At 38.1% G+C, this 23,339-nt stretch overlaps 1 protein-coding gene across 2 annotated transcripts in view; it reads right to left on the reverse strand.

The window, feature by feature from the left end:
• The window catches only part of LOC311174615 (contactin-associated protein-like 3), a gene marked incomplete at its 3' end in the record, with an annotated part of 162,038 nt that overhangs the window by 110,319 nt on the left and 28,380 nt on the right, over nt 1-23,339 (reverse strand). For both annotated transcript variants that reach the window (XM_084239190.1, XM_084239189.1), the window contains exon 2: nt 962-1,109. In XM_084239190.1, the coding sequence (XP_084095316.1) occupies nt 962-1,109 (148 nt within the window). The remainder of the gene's footprint in view (nt 1-961; nt 1,110-23,339) is intronic.

The following is a 23,339-nucleotide window of genomic DNA, read 5'->3' on the forward strand; positions in this document are numbered from 1 at the left end:
GAAGACATATTACAAAATGATGTTCCTAAGTTCAGAGCAAATTAAGTCACAACACACTATACAAACATGAATGTAAATACAGAGAAGTAAAGGGAGAATGGAGTCATCATAGGGTGTGAAGAATGTGGTGGCATTTGCACTTGAGTCACCCATGTCCTCATGAGGGTCATCTTGTTACAGGGCAACCCCAATGTGAAATGGGTTGCCTGATTGTGAGTCCTCATCGCATGCTTATAAAGGACTTATAATGAGACTCAACCACAGTTATACACAAAAAGGATAATAAAGGGTTTATTTGCAAAAAGGGGAAAATAAGAAATTAATAATGCAGGGAGAAAGAGAGAGAGATAAACTGGTAAATGTGTCCTATCAGTTATACTGATCTGGAACCCCAATAACACACTGAAAGCTGGCAAAAAAAAAAAAAAAAAAACACAAGGACACCTGAAGGCTGACATATCTGGTTACGTACCAAGCCTGGCTACTTAACTCTACCCTCAGTTCCCAGCAACCCTTCCTTCAATGGTGATGAAACAATGGGATTTATAGTCCTTGGTGTCTTGGATCTCTTTGGTCTGGATGGGGGTGGGGTCCATAAAACCTATTTGTGGAGTTTGTTCAAGACATCTTTTCCATCCAACAATCTCAGTGTTGGAAAATAGCAGCGTCAGTCACAGTAAATTATTGTTGATTCAGTTTTCATTAATTTTATTAATGTGCCGACCATAAAAAAATATACTCTGCTAAATTCTGGGAATCTAAGATTCCAAGTCTTAGTTCACATCCACCTCTGTAGAAAAGTATAAAATAGCTAAAAAGCAGCATTATTAAGTCTTTCCATAAAAAAAAAATTCTACAAGCACAGTTCATTAAGGATAAAAAACTTCATCCAGTTTTTAATTTGGTTTTTACTACATGTCACCATGATATTGACTTCAGTCTGGGAATAAGCACCACTCACGATAGGCACATCCATATACTTCAATCCTCATGCCAATCCTGCCCTTAGGGTTCCAGGCTAAGGGGAGGAACCGCAGGAACCTGGCTTCGAAAGGAGGCTGGAGTCGGTAGTGTACCACACTGTCTGCATTTGTGTTTCCTGGAAAACCCTGGGAGAAAACAGAGAAAAGGATCAATGTGTGCAGAATATCATCCTCACATTTTTGCTTCATGCCAATGAATGATGGATGTTCCACTTTGTTAATATGCAGAAGCTGACTACTTTAAAGAAACCATGCTAATGTTTAAACAAGGATATGACAATCTCTCTTTAGTGCCTGGATTAGTCATGATTGCCTACATTTTTCCTTATTTGCAGGTTGGTTCATTTAAATTTCAATAGCACCATTAAACAGGCTAACCTCAAAGTCTTTCTTTTAAAAAAAATGCTCATGTTCTAAACCCTATTATATCTAAGCTGTTGAGACACTTACATGGAACCTCTCCTTCCCAGGCACCAAGCACAATGGTAACTCACAGATTGTGCAATAAGAAACCCAACATGAGAGCTGGAAGGAAACTAGACAGTGTTCTGGTTCAAAACCCTAAACTTATAAATGCAAAGCCAAAGTCTAGGCAAGTGAAAAGACTGCAGAGGTAGAAGAGCTATGCCCCAGTATGGCCAGAACTAGACCACAGTGATCTAAATTTCAATCCCATTGTTCACTGTGTATTGTCAGGCTTTCTCACATAACAAGTATTTGGGGGGTACATGGGAGAACACACTGACACTACCTGTCATAAGACAGAGGTTTAATTTCATAGCCACACACATCTGGCTTCATGCTAAGAGGGGACAGCAAGAGGGCAAGCTGTTATATGGAAGGCATGACTCCATGAGAAACACAGTGTTCTTTTTAATGTAAATATTAATTTGTAGGGAAAATTAAAAAGGATGATGTATATAAACATTTACTATAGATAAACACATTAATAATGATTTGGTGAAGAACAATTTCAATTAAAATTTAAATTTTTCATGAACATACAAGTGAAAAAAAAAAAACCACAAAAGCACACCAAGTTCCAATACACAAGAGGTGAGCTCTGTATGTAACCTCTTCTGGCATACCTTTCTTTAAAAGTGTTTGCAGTACAGCCTCCTGTCTGTACTTGTATGTGAAGAAAAGAGGGGTGGGTTTCAGGTGAAGTGAGTTTGGTTACTCCTTACCAGTGAATCTACTCCCTCCTCACCCTTACAGTTTTGCCTACCTCAGTTAACTTTAGCACCAGCACATTGTGCAGGAAGTTTTAGGATGGATTGGAAGTTCACAACTCATCTTTAAACAAGTTCTGTTGTCTCTGCCTTCAAAGTCCATCCATACCAGGACCACCCTCTCTCCCTCCACCTGAGTCCAGAATCTGTAACAGTCCACAGAAAGTCCTGCCTATATGAACCAGAACCTCAGCCAGTGGTCTCTGTTCTCATAACTTCAGAGTCACAAAGCCAAGCTTCTGCCCTTGAAACTTTATATCCCTCTTAAAAATGGACAGTATCAATTCTTCATCAGATTTGTAACCAATTTTCCCTACTGGCCAAGGCTATAGCACAGCTGTAAGAACTTAAAGTGTTCCTAACCAAACACAGCATGCTAGCAAATGCCCTAACCAATGACCTTATGTTTATGCTATGAAAATTAGCATAAGGGTCATCAGCTCTGGCAAGTCCTTGTGGATCTAATGTGATAGAACTATCTACATTCTGTCAATTTTTGGATCCCACAGTCAAAGCAAAAAATGTTTTGGGGTGCTTTACCTTCAATTCTACCATCTTTAATTGCACAGTTTCATTATCCAGGAAGTTGAAGATATTTGCATAATAGTATTTCATTTACTAGTAATAAATTGAGGAAATAAGGAGTGAGTGAATGCTTTCTTATGCTAACTTGCACTAGAAAGTGCAAGAAACTCACCTATGTGCCATGCAGTTATTATAAATGCTTAAGTATAATTACACAACACAGGACCAAAGCTCCATTTAGTTCAATCTAGAATTGTAACTGCCTAGTTATTTAGCTTTTTGAAACATGGGTTTGGCTTAACAACCAAGTCAAACCAAATTAGTAATCAGGTTTGTAAAACATGACCACCAGGGAATCTTATTTCTTATAGATAGATGGAACTAAGAATATAGAAAATTCAAATTTTATAAGATTTGAGTATTAGACTTTGTAATATCTTGGACCCTTGGCACAACATGGATTTGAATTGTACAGGTCCACTTATGTGCATATTTGTTTTTCCATCTGTGGGTAACACACTCAAGAATTTACCAACCCTGGATGTTGGTTGGTTGAATCCTCAAATGTGGACTCACATATACAGAAGCTGACTCTAAGTTATACTAAGATTTTCCACTGAATCAGTAGCTGGTGTTTTCAAGTGTCAACTCTGAGTTTTCAAGTGTCAACTCTATTTAGCTAGTGAATTAAACACCAATTTGTAGGCACTCAATCATATCTCATATTTAATGAAAGTGTAGCATTTGATCTACATCGAGTATCAATTGTTATTCCAATACCAGTGATGGTTGGCCAAGGTGATATTTTGGTTTTTGTTAGTGCATTTGTTTGAACTGACTCATCCATCAGACTTCATCCCATTTGTTACATTCTACCTGATTTTCAATGTCCAAGACATCTAAAGGGCAAGAGGGGAAGAGGGTAACACCATTTTCCTCAAAAAATTAACAACAGAACTACCATATGGCCTGGCAATTCTACTTCTATGTATCTACCTGAAGAATATGAAAGCACTAATTTGAAAAGACATGTGCACTCCTTTGTTTATGGCAGATTATTCATAAAAAACAAGATACTAAATCAACGTCAGTGTCCATTAATGGATGATACCTAAAGGGATGTGGTGTGTGTGTCTATATGTGTATATAGATATGTATGTGTGTGTGTGTATATATATATATATAAAATATATATATATAAATATGATAAATTCCATATATAAATGGAATACCACTAAGCTATAAAATAATGAAATCTTGCTATTTGTGACAATATGGATGGAGCTAGAGAGTATTATGCTAAGCGAAATAAGTCAGAAAGGGAAATATTACTCATGTGGAATATAAAGAAACAAAACAAACAACAAAATGAAATGAAAATAAACCCTTATTCTGTCAACAGAATGGTAGTTACTAGAGGGGAAGGGGCAGAAGGGTGGGAGGAATGGGTAAAGGGAGTCAGTTAGCTGGTAGTGGATGGAAAGTAGTGGTGGTGGCTGTGGTGTAGCATATATGTGTATATATATGTGTGTATATATATATGGAGCTGTAGTATTTCATACCTGACATTTGTGCAATGTTATCTTATAACCAAGTTAACTCAATTTAAAAACAAGAGAGAGAATCATCAGCTCCTGCAATCACTGTACTCCCAAAATATAATTATATTTCAAATTAAATTCAATGTTTATTTGAACATAACTAACAACATTTTTAACCTCAATATAAACTATGTAATGAAATTATCCCTGGAATTATACTTAAAGGAGTTGTTCTATTTTTCTCATGTATTGCCACTTCTTTCTGAAGTTATTTATTGAATACAATCTCTGAAAACTGTACTTCAGGCTGGTGTGATAACAATGCCATATAGCAAAAGGAATTTCTATTTTGGTTTTAATGGAAATTAGACAATATTATTTAAGAAACATTTTAAGTAAGAATAATCTACCTTAGTAGTCTATGAATAGAGGAGATTAAGAATACATTCTTTACAAATTTGAGATCTGCATACAAAACAAAATATTCATTATCTATGGTTTTATTTATATTCAAATACTTGTATGCAGATATGTACATGTATATATATACACTTATGGGATTATTTTAATTAATTCTAATTTTAATTAATTACATTAATTTTGTCTTATACAGAGCTATCAATAGTTCCTTCAAATACAAATAAATGATATGTTTCTTTAAAGATGCAAAACTATATTGGAACAGGAGGATTCTCTGCTAACATGTCATTCTCACAACATTTGGGGCTTATTACTAAAGTGATCATATATATATATGCATAACATACACATATGTATTATATATATATTTATATTTCTCTAAGTTAATGTTTATCATTTCACAATGCAATACAGGAAGTCCAGCAAAATATGGCAGAGTAAAGACACCAGACCTGCCTGCACAAGAAACTCAAAATTAAACTACAATAAAACAAAGCCACAACACACCTGAGGGAGAAATGGATGTCCACAGAACACAGGAAAGAGGAATGATCCAGTGGAAGGGTAGGAAAAACTTCAAGTGAACTTTGTCTGTAATGATACTGGGAAAGCACAAGCCACAAGAGGGCAGGGCGACTGCTAAGCAGCAGAGCTACCTACAGCTGTTGACTCAGGCATATGCCACTATTGGGGACTCCTGAGACTCAGGAGTACACTGGAGAAAGGGGGTGTGTGACACCCAAGTCAGTGACTGCGCTGGTGGGGTGGGAGTACTGAGAAGGGACTGAGCTCTGTGGTTTTCAATGTAGAACAGACTGAGCATGAATTTGCAGGAGAACAAGTCAGAACACCTGGGTCTCCTCATAGAAGAGGTTACTATTCGAAGCCCATTCTGAGAAATTCAAAACACCGACCACCCCCACCCCAAGGTTAAAGCAAAAAAAAAAGGAATGCTCGAACAAAGAACAGTTGAAGTACCTGTAAATATAGGAGCAAATGCTTCAGAATAAGGATCTGAACTAGAAAAGTAAATAACTCCAAGTCCATGATTCTATATAAATTAGAATTTGTGCCAGTGCCAATGCTGCATCTAGAGCTTAAAAACAGCCTAGAGTAGAAGTGGGCATAATACTATTAGGGATGCTGTGGATTCCCCAGTCTGCCTTGTTCTTAGGATATTGTCTAGGCACCCAGGGTTCCTGCTGGTCAAGCTAAAATGTAGAGTCAGGCAGGGGACCTCTCACCAGGGCAAAAGTCTTGATATTGAGGAACCAGTATCTGCTGAAAACAGCAGGCAGACTTTATGGCCAGATTAGCAGAACCAGCTAGTCCATCTCAACATAAAGTTAAGTGAGAACAGGAACTAGAGATAGGAAGTTTTGATCAGTGGGGACAATGGAGACCCTCATGCAACAGCTACTGTTCACTCCCCCCTGGCTTTTGCCAGATATTTATGCATCCCCCATACATATCCCCACCATGCATATTCCTCCACCTGCTTGCCCACCTTCCCTGAACCTGATCCCCTATAAATATGAAACTGCTCTTGGAACAGGGCTGCACTCCCTGAAGTGTGAGCCCCTCCAGGTCTCTCTCTCTCTACTTAGACTTTGAGTTGTCTTTTCCTCCAACCTGTGTCACTCCCAATGCTGCCCCTGCCCAGCAAGGCAACAGAATGTTGACTGAGAAGCTGGCCTAAAGGCGTCGATTACTGTGGTTCCCCCACCACACTCTGGCACCCACAGCAAAGAAGGAAGCTCATATTTCTGAGTTTACAAAGGGGATTCTTCGGTGTTGTACTGCCCCATTCTTGTTTTATACCTACTTCCTCTCCAGGTAGCAATACTCAGATTACTACAACAGGCAAAAGGACAACAGCCTGAAAATATATCCCAAATGCAACCCATAATTATTGAAAAACAAGAAGACAGAAGAACACACCACAAATGCCATTGCAAAAAAATCCCTGAGAGGAGCCCCAGTTCAGCAAAACTTCAGAGCCTGACAGAAGGAGTTCAAGGTAACAGTTCTAAAAACGCATGGAACTCAAAAAAAAAAAAAAAAAAGGAGGATATAAAACAGCAGAATAAAGACAAAGAAAATATGAGACAGTGGCATTTAGATATAATGGAGCTAAGAAATACCATGGCTGATTTTTTTTTAAAAAAACACAATCAGACTAACATAAGCCATGAAGGGAATTAATGAGCTAGACACAATGTTAGAGAATACACAGGAGGAAAAGAATGAAAATAGTGTCAGAACAGTTTCATACAATTTGAAGAAAAATAATATCTGTATCATGGGGGTCACAAAAGGAGAAGACAAATAAAAAATCATAGACAACTTATTTAAAGAAATAATTACTGAAAATCATCACAATATGGGAAACAAACCAGACATTGTAATCCAATAGAGGTGAAGAGTTCCAAATAATGTAACACCAGACAGACACACACCATGATGCATTATATTAAAGAGGTTGAAAACCAATGACTAGGTCAGAGTATTAAAAACATCAATAGCAAAAATTATGATTTACAAGAGAACACCATCAAAACTGTCAGAGGACTTTCCACTAGAAACACTGTAAGCATAAAGGACTAAAAGGAGATATTTAGAGTACTTAAAGAAAAAGAGTTCCTGTCCAGAATCCTGTCCCAGCAAGAGTGATATTCAAGACGGAAGGAAGAGCAAGCAGCTTCAATGAAAAGCAAAACAAATTTGTCAACACCAAACCACACAAGTAAGAAATTCTAAAGGTGTTATTATAAAGCAACAAAACAATGACTATTGAGGCAACAGACACCTAAATCACTTAACATGGAGGAGGCAGAGAAGGATGGGGAGGAGGGAGGAGAAGAGTATGGATCTGTTCATTAGAGCAAGTCAGGCACCAGATACCAGGTAACAAAGATGGCTCATCACAAACAATTCTCAAACAAAAATTAATAGAAGTAACACATAAGACAATGGAAATGTAAGATGGTATCTCATTGTGGTTTGGATCTGCATTTCCCTGATTATAAGGGATGTTGAACATTTTTTTCATATGCCTGTTGGTCATTTGCATTTCCTCTTTGGAGAAGTGTCTTTGAAGTTCTTCGGTAAGAATGGTATATATGGCACATATCAAAAAAATGAGCAACAACAAATGTTGGTGAGGATGTAGTGAAAAAGGAACTCTCCTACATTGCTGGAGGGAGTGCAAACTGGTCCAACCACTTTGGAAAGCTGTCTGGAGGTTCCTCAGTCTACTAAAAATGGAGCTACCATATGCCCCCCGGCAATTCAAGTCCTAGGGATCTACCCAAAGGACACAAAAACATTAATTCAAAAGAACACCTGTACCCCTATGTTTATTGCAGCACTATTTATAATAGTTAAAACCTGGAAACAACCCAAATGTCCAAAAATAGATGATTAGATCAAGAAGATGTAGTATATATACACAATGGAATATTACTCTGCAATCAAAAAAGATAAACTCATGCCATTTGCAGCACCATGGATGGAACTAGAAGGAATTATGCTCAGTGAAATAAGCCAGAAGTGGGCCTCCCCGGTGGCTCAGCAGTTGAGAGCTGGGTTGCGGTGGTTCATTAGTTGAGCGCTGGGTTGCCAAGCGGCCCAAAGCCTGCGAAGTGGCCCATGCCTCCGCAGTGCTGGTTCCATCCCCAGCTGTTGGGCGAGGGTCCCACATGGAGCGCAGACCTCTCCTGCTGCCCGCTCCTCCCCTCAGCAGTGTACTTCGTCACTCTGCCTGCTCTGCTCTCCCCTCTGGCTCTGGTGAATTTTCTCACCCTCCCGTGCTACTGACTGTACCCGGTGCTTGTATACATAAATAATAAATAAATCTTTAAAAAAAGAAAAAAAGAAAAAAAAAAAGAAATAAGCCAGAAGGAAAAAGAAAAATATCGGGTGGTTTTGTTTATAGCAGGAATATAAGGGAACCAAATAAGACATCAGTGTAAAAACAACAACAACAGTACAAAACACAACAAAGCAAAAAAAGACAATTATAAATCAGAGACATACTGCAGGGGAGGAGGAGGGAGAGGGGTCAGAGGGAGGGAGGGATGAGCACCAGGGACTGAGGTGATGGTGCACGGGTGCATTGGTGAAGGAAACTCTATGGGAACTACACCTGAGGGGTGGGGGGAAGCAAATATTGTTTAAAAATGAACAACAACATAAGAAATAAAAATAAATTAATTAATTAAATGATAAAATATCAAATTCATATGGCTAGGAGTTTAAAGAAAAAAATACTTAAATATAAAGAATGTATCACCAAAAACAAGACTATGGAAATGTGTTGGGGGAGACTCCGCGTGGTGAGCGGAGGGGCCAAAAACACATGCGTCTGGGAGGGAAACCTCTGAGTGACAGGACCTGGTGTTGAGTGCTGGGAAAGTGACCTGCCTGGAGTCAGACCTCTACATCTCCACAGTCTGAGAATAACAAAAATAATAAGCGGACTTCCCAGGCTCTAGCTAGGGGGCAATAAGATTATGTGCGTGAGAACTAACCAGCTGGTTCCCTACTGTCTGAAGTAAATAGATAATAGTAAGAAAATAGACTAATCATTCATACACGTTATCGTTATATGGTATGCTTTGATGTTACACCTGCTGCAATTAAAATAGTATATAATGAGCACTAAGACAATAAAGATTTGCTGCATGCTGGACATGACAGTCCCCCATGTCTGATTTCCCTCACCATCATGTCCCAGGTCTCGGACTCACTAGAAGTCCACAGAAATGGAACCTAAAATTATAGCAGAAAACCTTAAAAAATAAAAATCTTAAACAAACAAACAAACAAAAACACTGCACCAAAAAGGAAAAGGAAAAAAAAAAAAAAGTAAGATGGCAATGACCTCTTATGTCTCAATATCACCTTACATGTGAAAGTTCTGATTTCATCAGTCAAAAGAGTGACTGATGGATTCAAAACAAAGCCAAGCAGCTATTGTTTATGAACAACAACAACAACAAAAAAAAACATGTGACCAACAAAGACAGGCACAGACTTAGAATTAAAGACTGGAAGATAGTTATAGAAGCAAATGGCCACCAAAACACACACACACACACACAAAACAGGAATGGCTCTGCTTACATCTAATAAAATATACTTCCAACTAAGAAAGGCAGTAAGACAGAGATGGACACCATATCTAGTATAATGCACTAAGAAGAACAACATTCTCAAAAACACATGCACTAAAGATGGGGCACTGGGAAACATAAGACAAAACAGAACCTAAGGGAGATACTGATAACAATACAAAACCATTAGGGGACCTTAAAACTCCACTTACAACAACAGATAGATCAACAAGTCAAAGAATTAATAAGGAAACAATAACTTTAAATGAAGAGTTAGACCAAATAGGCTTAGTAGATACTGACCATTCCACTCAAAAATCACTTCAGACATATTTTTTCAAGTGTGCATAAAACATTTTCATGAATAGACATATGTTGGGACACAATTATGAATAAAACTATAAAGATTGAAATTATACCTAATATATTCTCTGACCATAATTCCATAAAGTAAGAAATCAATTATAAGGGAAAAAAAAAACTATGAATGCATGGAGACTAAACAACATAGTGCTCAATAACTATTAGATTAAAGGAAATCAAGCCAGAAATTAAAAAATACCCTGAGGTGAACAAAAATGATACATGTTACCAGAATCTATGGGATGTAGCAAAAGTGATCTTAAGGGGGAAGATAATTTAATACAGGCCCACATTAAGAAGCAAGAAAAATCTCAAATAAACTCTAATATTACATATACTGCAACTTGAAAAAGAAGAACAAAGAAGGCCTAAAGTTAGGAAGGAATAACAAAACTAAGAGTTGGAATAAATGAAATAAAGATCAAAAAGACTGTACAAAAAATTAATGAAAGCAAGAGGTAGTTCTTGGAGAAGATAAATAAAATAGTTAAACCTCTAGCTAGACTAATAACAACAGCAACAACAACAACAACAACAGAAAACAAAATAAGAGCAAAACATTACAAAACAGAATCACAAAACAAAGAGGAGAAAATACCACATATAGCACAGAAATAGAAATGATCTTCAGAGATTACTATCTATAACTATATGCCAATAAATTCAATAGCATTGAAGAAATGGGCATATTTCTAGATCAACATAGTCTACCAAGACTAATCAAGGAAGAAACAGATGAATTGAGCAAACTGATCACAAGCATGGAAATTGAAAAAGTAATAAAAATCTTCTGAGAAACAAAAGCCCAGGACCAGATGACTGAATTTTATCAAAACTTTAAGGAAGAACTAATGGAACTAATGTACCTCTTGCTCAAATTAATTTTAAAAATACAAGAAGGCATATGCCCTAATACACTTTGTGATGCCACCATTACCCTGGTACCAAAAACAAAAACAGCACAAGAAAATTATAAACCAAAATCCCTGATGAATGTCTATCTTCAGCAAAATACTAGCAAATGAATTCAACAGTTTATCACAAAGATTACACACCATGATCAAGTGAGATTGATCCCAGGGATAAAAGCATGTTTTAATATAGATAAATCAATTAATGTAATACATCATATCAATAAAGGGTAAAAATCATATGAGAATATCAATTGATGCAGAAAAGGCATTTTATAAGAAAGATTCAGCACATATTTAGGACTAAAACTCTAAACAGGATGGAAATAGAAGGGACATACCTCAATATAATGAAGGTCATATATAACAAATCAACAGTAAACATAATAGTTTATGGTGAAAAGCAGAAAATATTTTTCTTTAAGATCAGGAAGAAGACAAGGAAGCCCAACTTAGCATTAGAGATTTTGGCCAGAGATATCAGAAAAAAACAGTAAATGAATAGGAGTTATGTCAGAAAAGAAATGAATATATCACTATTAGAAAATGATATAATGTATGTAGAAAAATCCTAGACTCAATCAAAAAGTCATTAGAAAAAATAAATGAATACAGCAAAGTAGCACATTACAATATTGACATACAAAAATCTGTAGTTTTTTCTATACAGACAAAAAAGGAAGCAAAAATAATTAAGAAAATAATTCCATATGTAATTGCTTCAAATAATTAAATAAATCAGAATTAATCTAAGGAAGTAAAAGACCTATACAGTGAGAACTGTAAGAGGTTTGTGGATGGGGAGGATCAATATAAATAAAATGACTATCCTGTTTAAAACAGCATATAAATTTAAAACAATCTCAGTCAGACTACCAGTAATATTTTTCAATGAAATTGAACAAAAAATCTTATGGCAAAGTATGAATAACAATTTTTTTTATTTTTAACCATTTTTAAAGATTTATTTCTTATTTATTTTTTATTTGTTATTATTTTATTATTATTTATTTTTATTATTTTTTAATTTTTTTAAAGATTTATTTATACAAGGCCTCCCCTGGTGGCACAGGCGGTTGAGCACCGCACTGGGAAGCTGTTGGCAGCCTCTGCAGCACCGGTTCCATCCCAGCCAGCTGGAGAGGGTCCCACTTGGCATGGCCGACCTCTCCTGTCTTGCCCGCTGCTCCCCTCAGCAGCGTATTTTGTCAGTCTACCTGTTCTGCTCCCCACTCTGTCTCTGGTGAATCCTCTCACCTCCACAGATCTCCGGTCGGCTGGGATCCAACTGGCACTGCAGAGGCTGCAGACAGCTTCGTGTGCGGCGCTCAAATGCCTGTGCCACCAGGGAGGGCCTTTAACCATTTTTAAGCATTAGTGCAGGAACACTCAGTACATTCACACAACTGTGCTACCATTACCACCACCCATCTCCTGAGTTTTTCCATCAACCAGAAACTCTGTTCCCACTAAACACCTCATTTCACCTGCCTCCAAGCCCTGGCCACCATGATACTTTCTGTATCTCTGATTATGATACTTCTAATAAGCACCTCATATGAATGGAATCAAAAAAGAATCTTTGAGTCTTTTTATAATTTTTTATTATTTTTATTAAAGTAATCTTAGATTTATAAATGAGATGCTGTGATATTACAGATGTCTGTATGCTATTACTGAGCTTCCTCTAATGTTACACCTAACTGTCATACATTTGTCAAAATGAGGAAATTAATATTAACACAATTCTATTTACTAAACTACAGACTTCATTTAGATTTTCTAGACATTTTTGTTGTTTTCCTGTGTTCACCATGAGAGAATTAAAAAACAAATTAACAAAACTCTCCCCTATTGGCCACCAGAAACACTCTAGTTGGATGTGAAATCAATACTCAATAGCTTAATGACTATACCATTGAATGTTCTATACAATACTAAAAACAAACAGTGTTTAACAATGTTTTCAGTTTCCATAAGCGAGCTCTTCATCTATATGTGTAAGCAACTGGAAACTGGCTTGAAGACCATTCACATGCTATAAACATGTTTCCAAAATAATTGATTTAGAAATTAATGGCATTGCTGGGAACATGCCAAGTTTCCATTTAGTTTGCTTAGCAATCATATCAATGGAATCTAAATAACGCTGAGAAAGCATCGGTTATGAGGATCATTCAGACCCATGGACTCTGGTGTAATGTGAGACCACACAATTCTGTGTTTAAACCTACTAATGCTTCCCAAGAAATATTAGGGAGCTGTCAATTTTAGGTTTGAAATATCTGTCTTAAAAACACTTTTATATCAAGTCTTTATTTCAAACTAAGAATGACACTGCTTACAGAAAGGAGTTTAAATGATTTAAATAATTAAAAAAATACCAAGTCTCTTCTGAGTGTTCCATGATGTCAGAATTTTGTATTCAAATACACTATTAATTGTATTTTAAAGCCACTAAGATAACTGCTGGGCCATGACGATCTTGAATAAGATACTTACTCTCCTTAAGTCTCTGCTTTTTCATGAGTCATGTGGAAGTAATGGTAATTGTTATTAAAAATAATAATATTTGGTCCCTGTTATTTCCAAAAACTCATAGACCATGGAGAGTTCACTAAAATTACTTTCTGTAACAAAGTCATGTAACAAATTATAATCCATTGCTTTAAATAAGCACTCTTGCTATAAATTATACTTGGATACTTTATTAAACTGCAAATATTCATGAATAACATTTATACCAGAATAAAATAAGAAAAGTATCCCACTTTTATTTTAGTTTTGTTGAGACTAGAAATTCAGTAAGTTGGACTGAGATGCCAAATATATGACCTGAACCAAGCTGATAACCTTTTGATATCTGTTGATCCAGATGGAGTGTTTTGTGCAAGAGAAACTAAAGTTTTCACATGAGAAAATATGTTTATTTCAACATGCCCCAGAAAATATATAATGACTGATCACTCCTCTTAGTTGATTAAAACAAACAAATATGTACCTGCAGTACATTTACAGGTTGACTTCTGGGTATTTACAAAATATATTCCTCCATGAAAATCACAAGTTGTAGCTACAGTATTGAGAAAAGTACACACCTAATATGCACTTCTTGGTTTGCAGTACAAGCATCTCTTGAGGACCACCTGCACCTCCTACAGCAGAGGGGGAAATCTGCCCGTGACTATCAACACAACCACATGGAGGCCATGGTGCCTGCCCTGGATAAACCAAAACCCGGGTCACATGGATACGGGACAGAAGGCTCTAGTGCTGCCTTCCATCGACATGCTTTGGTCATCTGTGTTGTGTAAATAATTCAATGTGAGCATTATTAAAACACTGTTGAAATAGAATATATATTTTTTTTATAGAGGCATGCTTTATTTATTTATTTATTTGTTTGTTTGTTTTTTGTTTATACATGCACTGGGTACAGTCAGAAGCGCGGGAGGGTGAGAGAATTCACCAGAGCCAGAGCGGGGAGCAGAGCAGGCAGAAGGACCGAAGTACACTGCTGAGGGGAGCAGCGGGCGGCAGGAGAGGTCTGCTCGCCATGTGGGACCCTCCTGTGGTGGCCGGGGAGCAGCTGGGGATCGAACCGGCGCTGCAGAGGCCGCGGGCAGCTTTGCAACCCAGTGCTCAACCGCTGTGCCACCGGGGAGGCCCTGAAATAGAATATTTTTAAGTAAATTGTGAAGCTGTAGGTTTTTACCGCCTGCTTGACATTCTAAGCCTGGGAAGAAGACAACTTCTCTTATTCTACAGATAAAACACAGCTTAGTTTTTCAATATATCTTTTTAATCATCCTAAGAGACTGGGAGAAATATATTCTATAAGTCATTTCGAAACAAAATTTTTCTTGGCAAAGAGGTTGATAAAGAGATAAAAAGCCAGGGAAAATATTGCCAATAACAGCAAACCCTATTTTAAATCAATGTATGGTAATTGAAAATTATGCTAGAACATTGCAACTAAAAATACATGTAATTTGATCAATGGGCACAAATTTATTTTTTGAAAAATGATTTAGCTTCCCATATTTGAAGGGTGGCTCAAAAGAATAAAATGAAGGGCTGCTTGTGTTATACGAAATGCCTCAAATGAGTGTTTAATACTGTGTGCATTCTATGAATAACTTCAAAGAATCAAAAAAGCTGATCAAATTAAAGGATTTAAATAAAGCATTCAGCTGTGAGTCTAGACACAGTTGTGAGGACATTCTTTCAAATTCAGGCTATCAGAAAAATAGCATAATTCCATCAGCTTCCTGTATATGTTAAAAATTAAGGAAGACTTCTTACTAAGAAGTGGAGGTGACCTGAAGTGATAGCAGCATGTGTTTAGTTATTTAATTTTATTAATATTAAAATACTTCAAAGGGTAGGGAATTCATTCCACTTATTCTCATGAGTGAGATTTTATTTCACCCCCATAATACAAATGTTGAAACCTAACATCAGAATTGACTGTATTTGGAGACAGGCTCTTTATTTTTTATTTTTTATTTATTTATTTTTTTTTATAGAGGCATGTTTTATTTATTTATTTGGTTGGTTGTTGTTTATACATGCACTGGGTACAGTCAGAAGCGCGGGAGGGTGAGAGAATTCACCAGAGCCAGAGCGGGGAGCAGAGCAGGCAGAAGGACCGAAGTACACTGCTGAGGGGAGCAGCGGGCGGCAGGAGAGGTCTGCGCGCCATGTGGGACCCTCCTCCGGTGGCCGGGGAGCAGCCGGGGATCGAACCGGCACCGCAGAGGCTGCAGGCAGCTTCGCAACCCAGCGCTCAACCGCTGCACCACCGGAGAGGCCCAGAGACAGGCTCTTTAAAGAGGTGAGTAAGGTAAAACAAAGCCAATAGTGTGAACTGTAACACAAGGTGACAAAAAAACAGATTAACAGAAGAAAAAATGTAAATGGGTATTAACAGCTACTTTCCACTATAATTAAATTAGAAGCTGATAGACTTAATCATAAGGAAAAGGGAAGAAGGGGAGAGGGCTTCAACGGGAAGACAAATTGCTTCTTTAAGAAAGACAAATGGGTTTTTAGGAGCACAAAGGGAGGAAAATTTTGTGATCATGTTTGTTCATGCAGCTGTGTGTGTGTGTTCCTTCTTGTGGAGTTCATGGTAAGTTTATCTTGGAAGTAGAGGTACACTGAAGAGGGAATTTGTATTAGCTTTATTTCTCACAAGTTTCTGCTTTCACTCATAAAGGAAATTCTAAGAGGTTTTTTTTTTTTTTAATTTTCCTGTAACACTTGATTATCAAATGTCTTCAGCTTAAAATAATCTTCATACCAATCTTCTTCTCTGGGGTCCCCAGCCATTCCTCACACTAGGAGCTCCTCTGTAGGTGCCTTCATCACTGGTCCCTCTCAGCACAGGAACCCCATGAGATGGTGCCCCCTCTTTACCTTTTCAGATTAGGAAACAGATTCAGAAGGATTCTGTCATCTGAGCTAGATGGCTTTTGGGCAGTGTCACAGCTAAAGCTCACACTCTTAACCATTCAAGATATGAACCTTCAGGAAATCTTAGAATTCTGATCCAGTCACCTTCATGTTGTTCAATAAATGTGTTTGCTTCAATGTGAAACACAAGAAGTGAGATCTTAGTTTCCTTCATCCATGTGTGCCTTGGTTTCCTCTTCTGTAAAATGTTGACAGTACTCACCTTAGAATACTTTGAGGAAAATGTCTGGTACTTAGGGAATGAAGTGTCTGCTCTTATTTGATAGACATCACTATATTCTTATAAAATATTCAATGAACAAGTATAAAGTAAATATTATCTAGCCATTCCATATTGAAAAGTTCTAGGCAGTTGTCAGTCTTTTGTTATTATAAACCATGCTACAATAAATAGCAAATCTTGCTACTTATGGGAGAGATGGAGACTGCCTTATTTAAGGAATTCTGAAGTATAATTTTCTAGGAGTAGTATTTATGTAAGTATTATGAAAGTTCTGCATACTGTAAGCAAGAAAAGATAGTTTTCAAAATTTACTGAAATTCACATTCACTGAAAATTTCTGTACAAATTTAAAAGTATCTGAGAGGGGAAGACAAGAGAGAAGAAAATACATTATGAAATTATCAATATAAAATAACAATAATGATATCTTGTGTCTATGGAGTGCTTTCCAACAAGTGAAGCCAGGGTCACAGACCATGCAAATCACCTCAATCATCTTGATGACAGGATCACTGCCACTTAAACCTGGCTCTAATGGAATGAAATACAAGGAAACTTGTTGATATCACCTGATTTGTAAAGCAAAATAGATATTTATCACTTTTTTCCTGGATTATTTTATAGACATTGAGCAGAATTTTCAGAAGAAAACTTCCCAATTTAGTTTGGTAGTGCCTCCCATGTTTTATCCCAAAACTAAGCTATAAAAATTTGGACAATGCAAATGTGATACAAGATAATACTCTGTGATATAATTTATATAATTAATGTGACTGGTGTGATTCATGTAATAATTAATATTAAATAGTTAACATGATACTCTTACAAATAGGTCAAAGCAAGGATTTGGCTCATTCATGAAAATGATAAGCAAGATATCAGAATTAATGACTTTAGCCTAATATACCTTACTGATTATAGACTTATACAGATGAACAAAGGATTACAGAAGAGGAACTCTAAAAGAGGACAATGAACAACATTTTATTTTAATCACCAGGTAGACTATGTCACATCTGTGATTTGAAGTTTGTTAGAAATGGTCACTTTCTCAAAATAGCCTTTTATTTCTCCCCATAATATCTGAGGGGTCACCATGGCATTCAAATATTGACTTACTATGGGTCTCAAAAGCTTAAGCTTTCTAACCTTAAGAAACCTTTTTCTGAAATGTAATTTCTTTTTTGTGGCATTCTTTTGCATCAGTCTTAGATCTATCTATTCATTTAACAGTATTTATGCACCCAATTTGGGGCAAGCGCCATATAAGACTTTGCAGACGGCAATGTCACAGGCGGTTGGTGGCTGTCCTAGGAGAGTTAGCACTTTAACCACCTTTATTTTTACCTGAGAGTAACTGGCACTTATGGTGAAGGGGAAATGCTAATCTCTGAGCAATAAGAGGGAAATGACAGAACACTTTTTTTGACCTCCTTACGGTTTTGCCTTGGATTGATTCTGTGGACAGAACATAAAACATGTGGAAAGCCTGCACCAGGGTAAGTGGTTTCTACACAGACTATTTATAAGATAGTGTTATGGTCTCACAATTTCTCACTTTTATTGTATAACTGTCTCTGCTCTAAGTACATTTGAGAGAAAAATCTTAAGCAAGCATTCAAGCAAAGCAATAAAAATGTACTGTAACATGATCAAGTGGGTATTTTAACAATTTATAATTACACTTCTAACATATAAAATACTCTATACTTCATAAGTTGGTCTTGTTAGGAGTCAGATAAATTCATGAATGTGTGAAATCTCCATTATATTTCTGTCATGGACTATTTTTCTTAAAAATTTTATAGCTGCTTAAAAGGTGATTTTAAGGAAAATACTTTGACTATTTTTTGCATTTTTAAAATCCCCTTCAAATACTGTAGAAATATTAGAAGATTTAATTCTCCTGTTCTCATGTCTCTGAGAAACTTCTAATGCTGTAGTTCTCAATATGTGATGCATGTAAATGACCTCAGTGTGGTCACCTCATTGTCCAAAGGTAGGATGGCATTTTTCTCTCAATGCCTGTTTCTCAAAGGTTCAGTTAAGCACAGGGGAGCAGTCCACATCCTCGGCTGCCCCTGTGTGGGCTCTGCCTGTCCTATTACTGGGCCTGCTGTCCTCCTTGTCATGGGTAATTACGAGCCACATGGGCCTGTGCTGTGCATTCCTGTTTTCTAAATTGGACCATGAGGAGAGACTGGGGACCAGACCACATGGGCAGCCGACAGTCCTACTGGGCTCAGAGAGTCACAGGGAAGATCAAGGGCTCTGGGCATACTCTTCTCCTAGAGGCATCCCAGGGGGTGGTAATGGAGGCCCAGAAAAAGGTCCAAAAAGCCTTGTGCCTGATAAGTAATAATAGTATACTTATTAATTTACTGGGCAGTGATAGATTTGTGGAGAAAATAATGATTTTTTTTTTTTAGGCCAGAAGATGCAATTCAGATTTCCTGTCTGTCACGATTCCAACTGTGTCCATCTCCTCATCTCCTTGAACTTCCATTTTTCTGTGTAGGATAGAGGTGATAGCAGTTGTGTCGACTGTTTCCCTCCTCAGAGGGGACACATAGTGTTTTATACACTATTAAAAATGCCATGAGTTTCATGATCAATAATTCGTGGAATGAAGCAAAAGAGAAATAAAACAGTAAAGGAATTAACAAAACCAGAAAAATGAGGTGTTCGGAGGGGGTCTGAAAAGTACCCAGAGCTGGGTGTCCCAGAACCGGTGTCATGGGCATCCTGAGAACTTCAGCACAAAGGCTGCTAACTAATAGCAAACCCAATTCTTTCCCAAAGTTTCATAAAATAGGTTGAAAATGAGAAAAAAGAGTGATGTTTGGACTGTAATTTTTTTTAAATTAAGGTAATATTAGTTTACAATGTTGTTCATATTTTATAGGTAGAGGATCTTCCCTTCAGGTGTTAGCACACTACACCCACCGCCAAGCACCTGTAGCCCAACACCATAGTCCACTGTGGTCCTCCCCACTTCATTCTCTCCTCTCGCCTCCCTCTACCCCTCCCCTTCTTGTAGCCTCAGTTTTATAGTCTGATTTCTAGGGTTTGTTATTAGTTTGATTTTATCTGCCCTTTAGTTTATATTGGACATAAAAGTGACATCTAAATTAGTAAAACAAGTTGTGAGCTCCAACCCCAAGTGACAAGATGCACCTGTGTGTCAGGCTGGTCCAGTCATTCCTTTCCTTCACCTGTCCTATGACCTAATGACTTTTAAATACACCAATGAAATCCCAACCAGCCTTTATTTGTGTTCTACTGGGATCCCTAATAAGTGGCCCCTGCAAGGGTCCTCATTCTTTCTCAGCATCTCCTGCCACTGGGCAGATCCCTGGGTGTTCCCATGTGACTGGATGCATATGTGCATGGTCTGCCTCACCCTAGGACCTGTGAGCATAGCAAACCCTTTCATTTCATAGATCTCTCCCAGTGTAACTTCTCTAGCCACTTTGGAATGATCCTTAGGCTCCACAAAGGAACCTTTCTCCGCCCAATCACAACACAATGATATTGGTAGAAGGCAAAATTTTCATTTCAAATATAGGCAGTTTGGGAAAACTAGACAATATCCTTGTCTTTCCAGAAGGTTTTGCTAGTTTCTGGATATCTAACAAGCTATTACAGAACCTATGTCTTGGACAGTGGTTTGCCATAGCTCATATTCTTTCCACAATGGACCCTGTGCTCATTAGTCATATTTTAAGACTAGTAAAACCCAATTGTGAAAAATGCAATGGAATGGGGAACTTGCACAACAATCCATAATTCTGCTGTAGTTGTTTAAAACATTAAATAACTTTTAAAACACAAATTAAGATATCAGAGATATTCAGTCATGCACAGGAGGATATGCAATAAAAATTCTCCAGGTGCACAGGTGCAAGGCTCAGACCCATTCATTAATGCTAACAATTTTAGTATGATTTACAAAAGGGATAGCCTTCCCTACCACAATTATCTTTTTATTATTATGAAAAGGTTTAGTGTGACCTTTGTTCAATATTAACCTGAGGGTGATTTTTAAATCTCTTTTTACTAAATTAAATGAATGATAAAACTATGGTGCATCATTGTCTCAGTGTTTCAGAAGTCATCATTTCAGCTTAAATGTATCATAATGCCCCTAGGGGCCGTAAAATTTGTTTGTGGGTGCATTTACCATATGCTTATATTACATGCACATTTTCCGTGTTAGAATGTCATTTTGTGAATAAAAAATCATGCAAAAATAACAAAAGCTTTCCTTGTCTTTAAATATCACCCCAGTGATTTAGTATTAGCAATAAAGTGAAATATTTTGTATCACAACCCACCTCACCCCACCCCCAACGGTTAAAATAAAACATGTGAACCATTCCTTGAGTTGAGTTGGCAGTTGCTCATACATGGAAATGCATAAATACTTCATTCACAACATTTATGGAAAACGGACAGGTGGGAAAATATAATGGGCACAGGGATAAGTGAGCTCTGCATTCAGTGAGGTGTCCATGTGGGCATGGGATGCATGCAGCAAGACACCCAGCTGGAGGGGGAAATGCAGGAGTACCTCTAGGTTTCTCACGGCTGCAACCCACTTGACTCTGAGTAATTTTTTCATCAAGCATCACACTTCGTAACAACATAAGGGTAAGGATATACATGCACCTGCTCCAAGTGAATCAGCCCCACAGGCACAGAGGGGAGGCAGGGGGATGGATATGTTTCAGAACACAGGATGGAATCTAGTGTCTCATACTGTATATGAAATGAGATAATTAATGGTCAGGAGTGAGTTAAAATGGAGGTCATTTATTTTTAATTAGACCAGTCCTTGGAAGGTGCTACAGTTCCAAGTTCATGTAAATCCCCATGCATCATCAGATTCTCCTTTAGTTTTTGTTTGTTTGCCTTTTTTTTTTTTCTAAACAGCTACCGTGAAATGAGGGTGGAGGTAAAATTTCCAGGCTTTATGCCTGTGGGAGGTGCCATGTGTGGGTCTCCATCTCCTGAGATGCATGGGTCTCACCCAGGACTCCTGGGAGGAAAAAGAGGGACCTTAAGAATCTTCTTGGATCCAGAGTTCTTTACATACCAAGTCTGAGGGTGGGTTGCTCCCCCTTTATCTGGAGAGCTTTTCTCTCTCCAGGGGTCTCTACTGGGATGAGGAGGTGGGGATACTGAGAGGATGTCCGGGACTGGCTCTCTGTTGTCCCAAAGTGATTTATCCAGCATTTGCTCATGATCTGTGTTGGTCCCTGTTAGGCTCTTGGGCTGGGAGTACATGTCCCACAGAAGTGTGTCACTTCGTGAGAATATGAGGTGACCCATCACTGAGACTGGGTGAGGATGACATCCCAACAACCCTCAGGCAAAAATGGCAAGTGTAAGTAACTGAAAATGGGCCTCCATGGAGGAGACCCTGAGATGGGGACAGACATAAGGGATTTTTAGAGACAGTGGCAGAGGGCCACATGATTAGAAAGACCTGGGTCAATAGAGTGATGTTAGATGAAATCATTAAAGGAACATTCATTTAGTATTGATTGCTAACAACCACTGATTTTCTATTAATGCCACATTCTGGTGCACATACTTCCCCATGGAGTGAAGGCTACTTTAAAAAATATTAATACTGGGCCTCCCCTGGTGGAGCAGGCAGAGTGCTGTGAAGCTGTCCACAGCCTCTGCAGTACCGGTTCGATCCCGGACAGCCAGCGAGAATCCCACATGGCATGCCAGACCTCTCCTGCCTCCCCACTGCTCCCCTCAGCAGTGTATTTCAGTCAGTCTGCCTGTTCTGTTCCCCACCCTGTCTCTGGTGAACCCTCTCACCCTCCCATGCATCTGGCCTGTACCCTGGTTCTTGTATGCATGAATAAATAAATATTTAAAAAAAAATTAATACCATGTTTTCATATCATAATACTCCTCATTGCTTCCTAACCACAGATTGCCTGGGAGCTTTGTCATACTGCTTGATACTTATAGGGTGTCCAGTCATTCTGAGTTCCGGTTCCAGCAGCATCTCGAGAGACTAAGGACACCCCTCAGTTCAGGGAACAAAGAGCAGCATCATAAGTTATAAACAGTCAAAATCAACACAGAAAAGCCAACTGCCGGGCCTCCCCGGTGGCGCAGCGGTTGAGCGCTGGGTTGCAAAGCTGCCCGCGGCCTCTGCGGCGCCAGTTTGATCCCCGGCTGCTCCCCGGCCACCAGAGGAGGGTCCCACAAGGTGCGCAGACCTCTCCTGCCGCCTGCTGCTCCCCTCAGCAGTGTACTTGGGTCCTTCTGCCTGCTCTGCTCCCCGCTCTGGCTCTGGTGAATTCTCTCACCTCCCACGATTCTGACTGTACCCAGTGCATGTATAAACAAAACAAACAAACAAACAAATAAATAAATAAATAAATAAATAAACATGCCTCTATGGAAAAAAAAAAAGCCAGCTGCCATTCAATGCACTGGCAATGAACAACCCAATAAGGAAATTAAGAAGACAGTTATTTAAAAGAATAAAATACTTTGCAATGAACTTAATCAAGG

Source organism: Talpa europaea (assembly GCF_964194135.1).
Source record: "Talpa europaea genome assembly, chromosome: 7".
In the NCBI taxonomy this organism is placed as follows: domain Eukaryota; kingdom Metazoa; phylum Chordata; class Mammalia; order Eulipotyphla; family Talpidae; genus Talpa; species Talpa europaea.